Genomic DNA, 16,962 nt, shown 5'->3' with positions numbered 1-16,962 from the left:
GTAGTACTTATTGACACCACAGCACCTGTAAAAGGATGGATTGTGGATGGGAATACTGGAAAGTACCATGACATGAACTTTTCTTCAGAGACAGCTGAGATCGCCTCAATGTGGGGAGGATTTAGTGACCCAGAAAGTGGAATCGTCTCCTACAACCTCGACGTTTATATAAACAATAAACTCTCACAAACATTCCACAATGAACTCAAGACAGAGTTTGTGGATTACTCACTGAGTATGAAACATGGCGACCATATTTATGTCAAACTGACAGCTAAAAATGGAGCTGACATTTCAACCGTCATCAGATCAGATGGTTTCATTATTGACCAAACTCCGCCCATTGTCAAATACCTGTATGACACAGAAGATGGAAAACACTATCAAAGTAATGGCACAAGTCTAAATCTGAAATGGGAGTTTGACGATCCTGAATCTGGGATGAAGGAGTATCGTTATTATATTGAGGACTTTCACCAAGGCCAAGGACAGAAGTTTTATCCAATAGGACAAGAGTACATTACACTTCCCATAGCTAAGAAAAATATTACAGCCAATGTAGTTCTCTCTAACTTAAATCTTCTAAGTGGACACAAGTATTCAGTGAAGGTAGTGGCCATTAACCATGCAGATATGCCAACTTCTCAAGAATCTGCTGGTGTTATGATAGACACTACACCTCCTGTTCTGGAGAAGGTAATATAGGTTTAGAATTTTTAAAAACAGTTATATCTATTTATGATGAGGGACATAACAATTGAAAAGCTTCTGTAAAGAAATGTTGAAATTGCTTTCAAGATGTTAAAAAAAAGACATACCTTTTGTAGGTATAAGAAACCAGTAGAAAAATGATTAAAAAAAAAATGAATAATTTGTCCTTTATAAATACATGAGGCGGGTATATATATAAATCTGAGTTCTATCTTTTTAATTTTCAGATTTATCTTGGACTTGAGACAGCTGCTCCAGAAATTAGTGATGATAAACGCTTTATTGAACATGATGATCAACATAGTATAACCTTGACCTTGAAGTCATATGATTTCCAAAGTAGCATTATTAAAAGTTATGTAGCAATTGGTACTTCTTATGGTGATACATCTATAACCAATGGTTTCCTGGAATTTGGAGCTGAACCAAAGGTTATCCTGAATGACCTCAATCTTAAACCAGCTACTGGAAATGATTCTGTATATTATTATGTCCAGGTCAAAGTTGAAAATGGTGCTGGAATGTTCTCAGAAATAAAGAATTTATCATTACCAATTAAAGTTCTGAAGGACAATATTCCAGGTAAAGTTTTTGATGGCAGGAGTGACCTTGAGGATGCTGACTTTACCATTGACAGAACTTCAGTGGGCATGTCCTTTGTTGGTTTTGAAAGTGTACAATGTAGCATTGTTGGATATGAATGGGCCATTGGCAGCCAGCCATTTTATTATGATGTCCTTCCGTTCACTAGATATGGAATAGTTCTAGTTAATGATACCCATGGCAGAGGTCAGATCCATACAGAACTTTATGAGGGATCAACTTATTATATAACAGTTAGGGCACAGACTGGACATCTCTGTAAAGAGAAATATATCCTGTCATGCTCCAATGGTTTCTCATTAGATACTACCCCGCCTGACATTAGAATGATAAGCTTTGGAAAGGAAAAGATCAATCCAGAAACCATCACAACAAGTTTGTATCAGAATAGAACAGATTCACTTGATTTCAGATGGGAATCTAAGGATGCTTTCGGTGTTGTTAAGAACTGGTGGTCCATTGGTTCTCTACCAGGGAAGCATGACATTCACCCAGTAACTGTTACTAAGGACAATTATATACCAGCAGGATCAGTCTCCTTTAAACATGGACAGACATTCTTCCTGAATACTGGTGCTATAGATAAAGCAGGGAACCAGAGAGTTGTATCTTCTCCCTCCATAACTGTAGATACCACCCTACCAGAGATCTTAGATTTGAGATGTACGGGACATATATCAGTTCTCAGGTCTCTTGTGGACTGTAAATGGGAGATGATCAGGGAATATGAAAGTACCATAAAGAATTTCACTGTTGGAGTTGGATCTGAAGAAACAAAGACAGACATATCACTCTTTCACAAGCAGGATACAAATAAACGTTCATGGACCAGAGATTTATTGACAAGAATTAAAAAAAATAACCTAACAGAAATATACATCATCTTCAAGTTAGAAAATGTACTTGGAATGGCTAAAACATTACCATATAAGGTCATAGTGGATAGAAGTATACCCATTGGTGGAAAAGTTGACATTGTGACCAGTATTGACTTGGATGAACCAATCATAAAGCAGTATTGTCAGATACCTCTTAGCTTTATTGAGTTCACAGTGAATGGATGGCAGGATGAGAATTCAGGCATTGAGAGGTAATTTATTTTTCTTAAAATGTAACAGTGAGAGCATTTAATAAAGCTGGATAATATAGCCAGGTGACCTCTGACCCTGTGATTATAAGTCTGGTACCTAAGTTATCTGTAATCATTATATTCTCTAGCTAATGTAGAATAGCTCTAAATATAACTTAAGATGGTAAAATGACAGTCCTCAATGTACATTACAACATGGGTGGATTTTGTAAATTTTTTCAGGTAGATATATTTCTAAATTTAACATATCTCCAGATGATAAATATTGAATCACACTTCATACAGTGCTAGAATCTATGTATATATCACCTAAGCTGTATAAAGTTATAAACATGATACTCGACCTTTAACTTTCACCAGTGATTAATCTAGTTGATGCTCAAGTCTTTTGGTGGTTTAGATTACATATGAACATTTAATAAAGAAAAAAACATGCATTTGTTAGGATCAGCTGAAAGCACAATTTCTGAACTTCAATTGAGACACTTCATGTTAATATTTGGAGGCACAGTCATAGCTACAATGCATTTTGAACCATAATCAGTATAATTAAGCAATCTTTTTGTTTCATTTCAGGTATGAAGCCGCCATTGGAGCATATGGAAGGACAAAAAATATCCAAGATTTCTCTTCAATTGATGTTAAAGACAAAGTTTTGATCCCTTACTTAAATATGGAGGATGGCAGTGATGTAACAGTAACAGTGAGAGCTTTTAACAAAGCTGGATTATATAACCAGGTGACCTCTGACCCTGTGATTGTTAGTCTGGTACCTCATTTAACTGTAATTGATGGTACCAGTCTTGAGGACGAGGACTACCAGACGTCATTGAATGTCATTCAAGGTTATTGGAAGTATTCAGACAGATGTAAGATTAAATCTGCAGAATGGTCTATCGAGGACATTGAAGGAAATATATTACAGGATTACCTCCCCTTGCTAGCAGCAAATTCTCATTTCTACTCTGATGTCATGAATCTGACCAATGGCTTTACTTATATTAATATTATCAGAACAGTTGATGCTCTAAATAGGACAAGAATTGCTAGGTCTGATGGGATAGCTGTAAAGATAGAACCACCTGTACCAGGGACAGTTAGGGATGGGGAGAGAGATGATTTAACTTATCAAGAATCTATTCATGAATTATCTGTTAACTGGGATTCATTTGGAGATGCCAAGTCACGTGATCCAACACAGAAGATCAGAAAGTATGAAGTTGCTATAGGAACTGACAGAAGATATGCTAAAACCAGGAGCAATGTACACTACTTTGTTGAGGTTGGACTGAACACCTCATATTCATTCAAAAACATGAACTTAACCGCAAAAACTGTTACATATTACATGACAGTAAGAGGCTACAGCAATGCTGGCAGTTACCAGGAAGAAAGCTCGAACGGAATCAAAGTAGGCTACCATGATGAGATATTTCCTGGATTGGTAGAGTATAATACAGTACAATCTTACACTGATAAACTCTATGTATCCTGGAGTGGATTCCAAGCTGATATGGGCATTGATCAATTCAGAGTTGGTGTTTCTACATTTAAACCAATACAACTGCCTAATACAACACTTAATTGTAAACAGTATGAACAATACATTCCTGACTTTGATGTGGTTCCTCTACATGATGTTGGTATTGATACCTTTACTGAAATGAAGAACTTGACCTTAATTCATGGTCATCAGTATTATGTTGCTGTTATAGCTACTGATTCTACACAAAGATGTATAGGATCATATGGTCCCTCTGTAATGATAGATGCCACGCCCCCTTCAGCTGGAGAATTATACTTGCCTGGTGGAATTGGTCCAAATGTTGCATATGTTTTTGGTCCACAGAGACTGAAAATATCTTGGACTGAATTTATGGACCCAGAAAGTTCTGTACACAAGTATGAAGTCAAACTGTATTCTGGAACCACATGTTATGATGCTGGAAAACTCCCAGAAGATGGCGTTAGTAGTAGTTATTCTGTTATGAGATCTACTGATGTAACCAGTGACCTTCAAACTGAATTCTATGATTTAAGACTCAACCAAGCGTTTACCTATGTTATAACTATTACAGCTGTAAATGGAGCTGGACTGAAGACAACAGTCAGGTCCCCTCCAGTACGATTAGATATAACACCACCTATTCCTGGGGCTGTCAAAATGGGAACAGATTGGAAATCTGACATAACCTTCCAATCTTCTACAAACAAGATGGAGGGAATGATTGGGATAGCTCATACTAAAAAGGCATCAGAATGTCAGAGACAAGTTCAAGTCTTCCCAGAATTCCATTCACCAGTTCAGATAGAACCAATAGGATTAGACTTTGATTCAGAATGTGTAGTGCATAAAGACGAAACATTATCCTTGTTTATTCGCCATGATGATCAATTACAGAATATTATAAAAGGAGGTGTAAAATTATCCTCTCAGAAGATCCTAGAGGGTAACTACAGTACCATACTAAAAGCTGCACCTGGGAACCAGATGGTAACTAGCTGGTTCCTGGCCTCTAATTTTGATAGTGTGTTCTCAGACTTTGTTTTCAGTCCCCCAGATAATGACAGCAATGTGGAAATGGAAGGTATTGCAAACTCCGTAGCAGTCCCTATAATGACCAGTACTGCTAGAAGCAAAACATTTACAGAAGTGAATTCTGACTCCACAGATTTCATAACTACAGATGAATGGGAAGAGAATACAACTGATGATGGATTAAGTGACAAAACAGGGGATTCTGAAAATATCACAGGTTTATTTACTACAACATTGAATCCAGCTATCACTCACCAAATAAAAACAACCAAAGGTCATGGGAATATTCAACCAAATGGCTCTAATGACTATGGTACTGAGCTTTTTGATCACTATGGGGTTGGCTTCCACATCCCTGGGTACCAGTTTAATGGGAAATGGTATGGCTTCATATGGATAAGAGACAAGTATAAAACAATCACACGACAAGTTGAACTTAAGTTTGACCCTACTGTGACTTATAACAACTTTATTGTCAATCTGGAAAAGGTCATGACTCCTATTACTACAACTTGGAGTATTCAGGTTTTTCTAAATGGAGAAACCATTGTCCAGTTTAGTGGGATACAGTTTAAGGACATTGGTGTCTCTGGGCTGTATACTTGGAATAAAGATAATTATTTTCCTCCAATTGAAAACATAATGGATCCTTTCGTTGGAGAAGCTATTATAACAAGTCTGAAAATACCATTGCCTAAAGTTGAAAGTATGAAATGTGTATACGGCACAGCTTTTTATGATGGCGAAAGTCAAATAAAGGAATTATGGGTAGGAATATCAGATTCTACAAACAACACAGATTCTATCGCTCCAATGACGTTATATAGTTCATTTTGTATTCAGTGTCAATCAGGTTGTAACATTGGGTGTGAAAAGTCATGTACAGAAAAACACACTGAAGATTTCCAGATAATAGATATTGTTGTTAGAAACCTGTCACTTACAGCGGCTACAGTGGAGAAGTCAAACTACAGTTCTACCGACGGTAATCAATTCAATGCCACCACATACTATTACAATGTCAAAACTGTTAACTTTGCTGGACAGGAAACTGTGGTTCAATCAAAGGGAATTATGGTAGATACAACTCCTCCAGACTTGCAGTACGTGAGATGTGTGGATCCCTCTAACTCCATGGAAGTTCCGACTACATACCAGGGTACTAACAGTAGTATGGGAGCTTATTGGGAATGTAGTGAAGATGTGGGAGACATTGTGGATTATATCATACAAATTGGATCTGAAGCAGGTAAGATGTTTAAGTTATCTCCCCTCTGAAAAATTGTGGATTGTATCATACAAATTGGAACAGGAGCAGGTAGTATGCTAAAGTTATCTCCCCTTAAATATTGTGGATTATATCATATAAATTGGAACAGAAGCAGGTAAGATGTTTAAGTTATCTCCCCCTGAAACATTGTGGATTATATCATACAAATAGGAACAGAAGCAGGTAAGATGTTTAAGTTAACTTCCCTTGAAACATTGTGGATTATATCATATAAATTGGAACAGAAGCAGGTAGGATGTTAAAGTTATCCCCCCTTAAATATTGTGAATCATATCATACAAATAGGAACAGAAGCAGGTATGATGTTTAAGTAATCTCCTCTTGAAACATTGTGGATTGTATCATACAAATAGGAACAGAAGCAGGTAAGATGTTTAAGTTATCCCCCCTTAAATACTATGGATTATATCATATAAATTGGAACAGAAGCAGGTAGGATGTTAAAGTTATCCCCCTTAAATATTGTGAATCATATCATACAAATAGGAACAGAAGCAGGTAGGATGTTTAAGTAATCTCCCCTTGAAACATTGTGGATTGTATCATACAAATAGGAACAGAAGCAGGTAAGATGTTTAAGTTATCCCCCCTTAAATACTATGGATTATATCATATAAATTGGAACAGAAGCAGGTAGGATGTTAAAGTTATCTCCCCTGAGCAAAATATTTCATGAATTCTTTGACTGCCAGCTTCAGTAAAAATATCAAGAGCTTTTTTTAATTTTTTTTATTCAATTGAAGTATCTATCAAGTGCCTTCAACAAAAAAATGTTCTATCTGTATTTGAAATGAATTTATTTGTATGAAAATGATTTGATATCTGGAAAACAGCCTCCGTACAAAATATTTTCAAAACAACATACTCATAAATATCAATAACGTAAACAAATTACATGTATTAACTGAAGGGAATTTATATACTAATTTTGCAGGTACATCTGACATCAAGCCACCTGTTTCTGTAGGGTTCAGTAAGAAGATTAAGGTAGATGGACTGAGAGGTAAACTCCTGCACGACCATATCTATTTCCTCACTGTGACAGCTGTTAACTCCGCCGGCCTAACTTCCCAGGATTCCTGTAATGTTACCGTGGAGATCATGCCACCAGATGTCAGTAATGTCACCCTGTCATACATGTACAGTGATGATGTTGTAGATGATACCATATTTACAGCAGAAGAGCATGATATTGGTTTGGAGTGGGAGGGAGGCAAAGAGGATGTGGCTTTTTATGGTAAGTATTTTATCATTTTTACTGTGTAGATAAAAGTATAAATGTGTACATTTTACTACACATGGTACCTGGAAAATTATCTTGGCTTCTTTGATTTTATGGAAGGATTATTTATCCTTAACGGCATTAGCATGCTATCATAGAATGGCCAATAAAAAAAATTCAAGTCGCAGCGATTTTACCAGGTTAGTCGGGGGAGGGGAAACAAACAATATTTTATTTTTGGCCTTATTCATGGCAAAATGAGAAACAATTCAAGCTTATTTATGCATTATTAAATTTGAAGAATGGGATATAGGATCTTCCTCAGGTACAGATGATGTCTTCCCCAGAATTATTTAGGTTCCTATTAACTTCAAGATTTATTTATAGAATGGGAGATAGGATCTTCCCAGGTGCAGATGATGTCTTCTCCAGAATTATTTAGATTCCTATTAACTACAAGTTTTATTTTCAGAATGGGAGATAGGATCTGAGCCAGGAACAGATGATGTCTTCCCTAGAATTATGGTTGGTATCACAGAATCTAAGAAAGCCTTCATCAGAGATGGTAAACTATGGATTGATGAGACTTCACTCAATGCATCAGTGGGAGAATTTGCAAACACAACCTGGAATAATGAGACAATGAAGGCTGCCAAATTGAACACCTTCTTTAACCTGGAGCCTGGTATATGTGTCTATGTTACATTGTATGCTGTAGGGAGATCTCATCTGTCATCAACTGTTTACTCTAACCCATTGTGTGTGAAACGTGAGTATTAAATATGTGTAAATGTTACATTTTATGATTTTTAGTACACCTGGCCCTGGCCCTTTGGGTCAAGTGAGAATTTCTCATCAATTTTGGTCTATTGTCTGTAGTTGTCATCTTTTGTTCCCCACAATTTTCTCCTGAATCTTTTGAGCCAAATTAAACCAAACTTGGTGACAATCATCATTGTGGTAAGTGATTTAAAAAAAAATGTGTCTGATGACCCTGCTTGCCAACCTACTTTCCACAGAAAGCTTTGTCTATTTTGAAACAACTAAAGGCAAAAATAAGGTGACACTCGGACAAAATATGTTCAAATGTTGAAATTTTACTAGTCCTCTGATTCCAGTTATTGCCTTTAATAATATATAAATAACACATAGCTGAGAGGGTGATAGAGCAGATTGTAACCCCGAGAAAACATTGTCAACCGCGGCAAAGCCAAGGTTGACAATGCCTTTTCGAGGGGTTTCAATCTGTTCTATCACCCTCTCAGCTATGTGTTATTTAATTTATTATACTGAATGTCCTATCATTATTGGCTTTTACAGATTACTTTTATTTTGAAAGTATTTTCTATGACGTCACGTTCATAACAACGTTACGGGCATTGGAAAAAAAAAAAAAAAGTCAAGCAAGATGTTTTATTTTATTTATTTTAACAGTCGATAATAAAATCTGAGCCAAAACGTAGAACTTAAGCATTGCATTTAATTCCTTGATGTAAATTCAATTCCTTGTTCTTTGAATTATCGATTTCTGATTGGTCTAGACGAGTGGGTAACATTATAAAAAATTGTCACCTGCTCAGCTATGTGATAGAGTAAATTGACACCCTCGTCTTAGCCAATCAAAAAATGGCATTTTAACGTGAAGTATAATAACAGTTTTTATCATATTTTTGATTTTTAAAATAATATTTTCAAAACTATATTTGAGTTTTTGTCTTATATCTTAAAAACTATAAATGATAGTTTAAATCTTTAAAACTCAAAACTGAGCAGCACATTAGAATCTACAATTAAAGCAGTATAGATAAAATCTTAATTCTGCTCCTTACTAGCTCTATAGCTCACCTGACACACTGGGCCAAGCTTAAGTGTACTTTTCTTATCACTTGAATTGGTGTTTGGGGGTGAGTCATTCTCATTTGTTAACTTTTACATAAATCTTCTCCTCTGAAACTACTGGGCCAAATTTAACTTAACTTGGCCACAATCATCATTGGTGTATCTATTTTTAAAATGTATCCTATGACCCCTCCTGCCAATCAAGATGGCTAACATGGCATAATCATAGAACATAAGGAGAAAATATAAGTTTTGTATATTATTTTGAAAAAAAAATTAAAAAGAGAAAATCTTTTCAAGGAAATTTGATATTATTATCATTGATAAATCTATATATAATAAAATATAATTTTGTTTGCTCTTTTAAGGCAATGGAGATTCTGATCTGGAATTTGGAACTCCTAACAAAAGAAAACGTGAAAGTAACAAGCTTCATGGAGAAATAAAATTACAAGACACTACAACCAAAGTATCTGCTGATATTATTATCAAAGGTATGGTAGTAATATAGATTTATATCAGTTTAACACCTTAATTTGTCAGTAAAAATGGACTTTAGAAACATAGGTTAATATTATGTATTGTCTGTTTCTCAAGCTTAATATGTAGACAGGTAGAATTATGATAGGCCTTATTCCTGGAAGATTAAATTTGAAAATCATAGGTATTAATACCATTATACAGATATGACATTTTAAAGCCTATATTTTAAAAAACTATCTAGGAACAAACAAAGTGACTAACATACATTCTCCTTCTAACTTTGAATAGAAATTTGGCAGATGCTGACATTAATTCATAAACATTCACACTATTATAGACCTTCAAAGTCTTTCATGATTGTCACAGTTATCTCCACCTTCTCTGTGAACAAGAGGAGAGGCAGGTGAGGCTCCAATTGAATAGTTTTTATGCCCCACCTACGCTAGTAGAGGGGCATTATGTTTTATGGTCTGTGCCTCCGTTCGCTTCAGGTTAAAGTTTTTGGTCAAGGTAGTTTTTGAAGAAGTTGAAGTCCAATCAACTTGAAACTTAGTACAAATGTTCCCCATGATATGATCTTTCTAATTTTAATGCCAAATTATACTTTTGATCCCAATTTTATGGTCCACTGAACATAGAAAATGATAGTGCGAAGCTCAGGTTAAAGTTTTTGGTCAAGGTAGTTTTTGATGAAGTTAAAGTTACATCAACTTGAAACTTAGTACACATGTCCCCTTTGACATGATCTTTCTAATTTTAATTCCAAATTAAAGTTTTGACCTTAATTTCACGGTCCACTGAACATAGAAAATGATAATGCAAGTGGGGCATTCATGTACTGTGGACACATTCTTGTTTCTTGTGTATCTTCTTTAGGATTTTTTAATTGTTTTAGGTTTAAATGTGACGATCTTGGCAGGAATATTGAATCAGACAGATGTAACAGCTGATTATGGAACTGCAGCCTCAGCTAAATATACTAGATATCTTATAGACCCCCATTCTATATATATTGTATATTGTTTTAGGTTTAAATGTGATGATCTTGGCCGGAATATTGAATCAGACAGATGTAACAGCTGATTATGGAACTGCAGCCTCAGCTAAATATACTAGATATCTTATCATGCTTATAGACCCTCATTCTTTATATATTGTATATTGTTTTAGGTATAAATGTGACCATATTGGCAGGAATATTGAACCAGACAGATGTAACAGCTGATTATGGAACTGGAGCCTCAACTAAATATATTAGATATCTTATAGACCCCCATTCTATATATATTGTATATTGTTTTAGGTAGAAATGTGACCATTTTGGCAGGAATATTGAACCAGACAGATGTAACAGCTGATTATGGAACTGCTGCCTCAGCTAAATATACTAGATATCTTATAGACCCTCTTACTAGGTGGGAGGATACATCTAGATTTCTTAGACATAGGTTAGTTATATGTTTTATATACTTAAAAAGTAAAATTACAAAAATACTAAATTCTTGTCAAAAATCAAAGCAAAAAGTCCCTAATCAAATGGTAAATCAAAAGCTCAAACACATCAAAAGAAGGCAAACATACTGTCATATTCTTATGACTGAGTCCTTGCCTACTTTTCAATATGTTGGAAATTGAATATACATCTATATAACAATTTTTAACAATAAATAAAAAATCTGAGCTGAACTCCTATCTCTCAGACAAATGAATAGAGCTCAGTCTTTCTAAAATGGCTTAAATTTTTATTTCCTATAAATAATATATCATGATATGATAAAATTGAGAATGGAAATGGGGAATGTGTCAAAGAGACAACAACCCGACCACAGGAAATACAACATCAGAAGGTCACCAACAGGTCTTCAATGTAGCGAGAAATTCCCACACCCGGAGGCGTCCTTCAGTTGGCCCCTAAACAAATATATACTAGTTCAGTGATAATGAACGCCATACTAATTTCCAAATTGTAAATGAGTTTGAATAGTCCATTTATTCAATCTTTTTTGCCATCTTTATAATATTTAAAAACCAGGTTTAAACAGATTGACACAAATGATTTTTTTATAATTCCAGACTGAACCAGTATGCTGGATTGATGTTTTATTTATCACCATCAATTTCAGTAGAAAGCTTGACAGAAATCTGTATCAATGTAAAGTTTGACAGCAGTTTATTTGATACAAACACAGAAATTCCTGTCCTGATGTATTGGGATAACTGTAAGACATATTTTTATATGCTTTATGTTTGACATTAAAAGTGTTTGAATACTTATAACATACATGCCAGTGCACATTAAGCAAATGACAATTAAGTGAGCAAATGACAATTAAGTGAGCAAATGACTGGAAACTAAAAAAAATGTAAAATTTTCAATGTCAAAAATATTAACGTTGTTACACATATAAATGAAAGTTAATGTATCAAACCATTGATTCATTTCTATACAATTATCAAAGTCTTTTGTGATACTTTAAAGATGTTTCACATGTCTTGAGTGCATACAAGATATTATATATATTTTTATACGACCGCAAATTTTGAAAAAAATTTCGTCGTATATTGCTATCACGTTGGCGTCGTTGTCTGCGTCGTCATCGTCGTCCGAATACTTTTAGTTTTCACACTCTTACTTTAGTAAAAGTGAAAAAAAATCTATGAAATTTTAACACAAGGTTTATGACCACAAAAAGAAGGTTGGTATTGATTTTGGGAGTTTTGGTCCCAACATTTTAGGAATTAGGGGCCAAAAAGGGCCCAAATAAGCATTTTCTGGGTTTTCGCACTATAACTGTAGTTTAAGTTAATAGAAATCTATGAAATTTTGACACAAGGTTAATGACGACAAAAGAAAGGTTGGGATTGATTTTGGGAGTTTTGGTTTCAATATTTTAGGAATTAGGGGCCAAAAAAGGGCCCAAATAAGCATTATTCTTGGTTTTCGCACAATAACTGTAGTTGAAGTGAATAGAAATCAATGAAATTTAAACACAATGTTAATGACCACAAAAGGAAGGTTGGTATTGATTTTGGGAGTTTAGGTCCCAACAGTTTAGGAATTAGGGGCCAAAAAGGGACCCAAAAAAGCATTTTTCTTGGTTTTGCACCATAACGTTAGTATAAGTAAATAGAAATCTATGAAATTTAAACACAAGGTTTATGACCATATAAGGAAGGTTGGTATTGATTTTCGGAGTTTTGGTCCCAACAGTTTAGGAATAAGGGGCCCAAAGGGTCCAAAATTAAACTTTGTTTGATTTCATCAAAATTGAATAATTGGGGTTCTTTGATATGCCGATTCTAACTGTGTATGTAGATTCTTAACTTTTGGTCCCGTTTTCAAATTGGTCTACATTAAGGTCCAAAGGGTCCAAAATTAAACTTAGTTTGATTTTGACAAAAAATGAATCGGTTTGGTTCTTTGATATGCTGAATCTAAAAATGTACTTAGATTCTTGATTATTGGCCCAGTTTTCAAGTTGGTCCAAATCGGGGTCCAAAATTAAACTTTGTTTGATTTAATCAAAAATTGAATAAATGGGGTTCTTTGATATGCCAAATCTAACTGTGTATGTAGATTCTTCATTTTTGGTCTTGTTTTCAAATTGGTCTACATTAAAGTCCAAAGGGTCCAAAATTAAACTTAGTTTGATTTTTACAAAAATTGAAATCTTGGGGTTCTTTGATATGCTGAATCCAAACATGTACTTAGATTTTTGATTATGGGCCCAGTTTTCAAGTTGGTCCAAATCAGGATCTAAAATTTTTATATTAAGTATTGTGCAATAGCAAGTCTTTTCAATTGCACAGTATTGCGCAATGGCAAGAAATATCTAATTACACAATATTGTGAAATAGCAAATTTTTTTTTAATTAGAGTTATCTTTCTTTGTCTAGAATAGTAAGCAAGAAATATCTAATTGCACAATATTGTGCAATTGCAAGAATTTTTTTTAATTGGAGTTATCTTTCTTTGTCCAGAATCAACTTAAATCTTTGTTATATATAATATACAATGTATATTCACTTTTTACTACCAACTGATAAATTAAAATAATCTTTACCATTCAGTGATAACAAGCAGTTTTTTTTACATCTTAATATCACTAGTAACCCGAATTTAGCTTGATCGGACAAAAACGTGTTAACGCTATTTAAATGAGATTGATTGTCATTTGATAAAGATTGACAAAAATTAAAAAATAATTTCAATTCATTTCAATTCATTTCAATTCATTTTAACGCCAGTCAAATAGATTTCCTTGCGGTGAATCAATTGAAATCAAGTTAGTGGTAATGTACGTCAAACTAATAGGCCACGCCCCCGTTAAACTATTTCAAACTGGCATCAATTCGTTTTAAACATCGTTGAGACCAGAGCTTTGTATAGGTAAATCACTCAAGCAAAACAACTTTGATTGATGTCGTTTATTTTTTTCAAATTTTATCGAATTTAGTTAAATGCGTATATTATAAGTAAAGTCGCATGTTTCACAATTTTTAACAAATGAATGAACAAAACACGTGACATTTAAGAAATTTATATAAAACATTAAAATATTGATGCACGGTTTAAGAAATGTGAAGCTGTTGAAAATAAAATAATTGGATGCATTACATAATTTGAATTTGACAAAATACAGTAGATCTTTATCTCACATATTCGTTTCAAAAATTGCTAAGTGCTATGAAAACTCCTGATATGTAACGTGTGGTCCCTAGCAAATGCTCACGAAACTTTATGTATTCCTGTATATTTACCGTTACTGTTTTTCTGGTTTACTATATTGTACTCGTAAATTAAATGTGTCACGGAAAGAAAAGTAACTTCACAGAAATTGTTCATTGCATATATAATTTAAATCTTATATTTTCGGTAAACAACAAATATTCACTAGCTGTATATTATTATATAAAATTGCTTGTAATGCCAAACATTGTTTTTGTTAAGAAATAAAATTGATGAAGATAATGTTGACATTTGTTGAATTCTAATAATAAAGGTAAAGTCTTGCTCAAAATTGTAAATGAAGTAACAGATCAGTGAACTTTTAAAACTGTGTTAAATTGTAATACCGGTGGCTGGAGCAAAACAGGGGTAAATTGTGGAAGATATTGTGGACGAGCATATTGAAGCGTTAATTGTTACGATTCTGGAACGGTGTATTATCGTGCTCTGATGCACCGTGACATACAAAAATTCTTGTAATAAATGAAAATTTATCCCGTATATATGAACAATAAAAAGTTTGCAATAGCAACGGGTAGGTTTAAGTTAAACGATCTTGTCTGGCTGTTAGTCGGCATTCCTTACGCCTTTTAATACATTTCAAAAAAATGATAATGACGTTTGGGGCATCTGATTCTGCCTTATAAATTAAAATGACCATACACATTGTAAAAATACAAGAATGGAAAAGAAACTTCTACAATGTTGCTCTCATATTATTTTATCGATATTTATGTTATCGGTAATTTCTTAGTAAAAACTGGGTGCTCTCGTTGAAGTTCGCGTTACATACACATTAAAACGATTTTCATTGGTCGAAAAGTTTGCAAACTTTCAATCCAGGTGTTCTCATCGAGGTCCGCGTTCATGTTTGAATTCGATACGTATGGTTAGACTCTACGATGTCCGAGTTAACGAAAAAAAATTAGAAAAATATCACTCATTCCGCGAGAAAATAAATTCTGTATATTCATTTAAATCAAAAAATTGATTAACTTGAACTTTGAAACAGTTACATTAATAAATCTTTCCGCACCCTTTAATCTAAGGTCATTAAATCTAAATAACTTAATAAAATTATTTGCTTCAATATTTTTCAATCAATCAAGAAATGGCATGACTAAATGGAATAAAACATAAAAAAAAACACATTTTCTTAACACCAGGAGACTGTCTAGTGGTTGTTCCGTAGATAAGAACTCCGATTTGTTTGACCATACATGCTTTTTAATTTGGACATACGGCTTGAACCCCCTTTTTTGCTGTAATCTGTCGTTGTTATATATTATCTTTTTTATAAGTATTGTACATCAATCAGACCGTTAGTTGTTTGAATTCATATTTGTAATTTTGAGAATTTTTTAAAATGATTATGCGGTTTTGGTTTTGCTCTTTGTTGAATGCTGCATGGTGAACTAATTGTATAAATGTCTAGGAATATAACTTTAACAAACTAAATAATATATTTTAAAAGTTCTATATTTATTATATTTTATATAGAAATACGCGTTGTTTCAACAAATGGAAGCTTTTAACGACATTGACTGGTTAAACAGCCCTTGCACGGTATAGGTAGACTACACAAATCCTTGTAAAAACTAATATTTCATCTAGGTGCTTTCGTTAAAGTTCGCGTTACATATTAAAATGAATTTCATTGGTCTGAAAGTTTGCAAACTTTCAATCCAGGTGTTCTCAACGAGGTCCGCGTTCATGTTTCAATTTGATACGTAACATATGAAAGTCCAATATGGTACAAATGTAAAGACTCTACGATGTCCGAGTTCTGAACTAAAAAATAATTGATAGCACTTATGAGACATAATGTTAGAATATTTGTCTTTTGTTGAAGTCGACACGTCTCCCTCTAAATGTCTTTCGATTATTTTTATTATTTTTAATCGGAAATATCTGCCACAACAAATAGTATCATGCAGTACAGTAGAGGGATTTAAGAGTATGATCACAGAATCTGCTCTCATCCCCATATTCTATCCCTAACTATTCTGTTATCAAATGTATATAGTTTTATCAAAAAAATTTTTTTTGAATGACATACGTTATTTTGGTTTTTTTCTTGATATTGTTATTTTTGATTTTTCCCTGCTAAAATGTAAATTATAAATTTTATAGTCGACGCCCGGCGAATAATCTTCAATAATTGAAGGATCGCTAGAAACCTAAAGAAGAAGAAGATTTGTGTAGTTCGGTTGCTGTCGCATTGGCGTATACCTTACTTCTCCTTTTCTTTCGTGCATCACTTATTTATCATGTGCACTGATGGCTGAAAAAAATCTGATCAGGTTTCTTTTGCATCAAATAGAGCGGTTTGATTTTGATTTGATTTTTTTTTCTACTTTACGTCTAGTGGCAAATATTTCACGCATGATACAGCCATTATTTCAGTAAATCCAATGTTAAAACTTAGGCACATCTGACGAAAATTCAAACCACA

General features: G+C 33.9%; 1 protein-coding gene across 1 annotated transcript in view; it reads left to right on the top strand.

Moving 5' to 3' along the window:
- LOC134727466 (uncharacterized) overlaps positions 1–16,962 on the top strand; it is a 77,352-nt gene that overhangs the window by 29,712 nt on the left and 30,678 nt on the right. Inside the window, exons 26-33 of the mRNA XM_063591848.1 lie at positions 5–696; positions 939–2,404; positions 2,981–6,192; positions 7,169–7,471; positions 7,929–8,225; positions 9,664–9,789; positions 11,082–11,226; positions 11,852–11,997. Of these exons, the coding sequence (XP_063447918.1) occupies positions 5–696; positions 939–2,404; positions 2,981–6,192; positions 7,169–7,471; positions 7,929–8,225; positions 9,664–9,789; positions 11,082–11,226; positions 11,852–11,997 (6,387 nt within the window). The remainder of the gene's footprint in view (positions 1–4; positions 697–938; positions 2,405–2,980; positions 6,193–7,168; positions 7,472–7,928; positions 8,226–9,663; positions 9,790–11,081; positions 11,227–11,851; positions 11,998–16,962) is intronic.

The sequence above is a fragment of the Mytilus trossulus genome, chromosome 8 (assembly GCF_036588685.1).
Source record: "Mytilus trossulus isolate FHL-02 chromosome 8, PNRI_Mtr1.1.1.hap1, whole genome shotgun sequence".
Classification (NCBI taxonomy): Eukaryota; Metazoa; Mollusca; class Bivalvia; order Mytilida; family Mytilidae; genus Mytilus; species Mytilus trossulus.
This window is presented reverse-complemented; position numbering and strand designations above follow the sequence as displayed.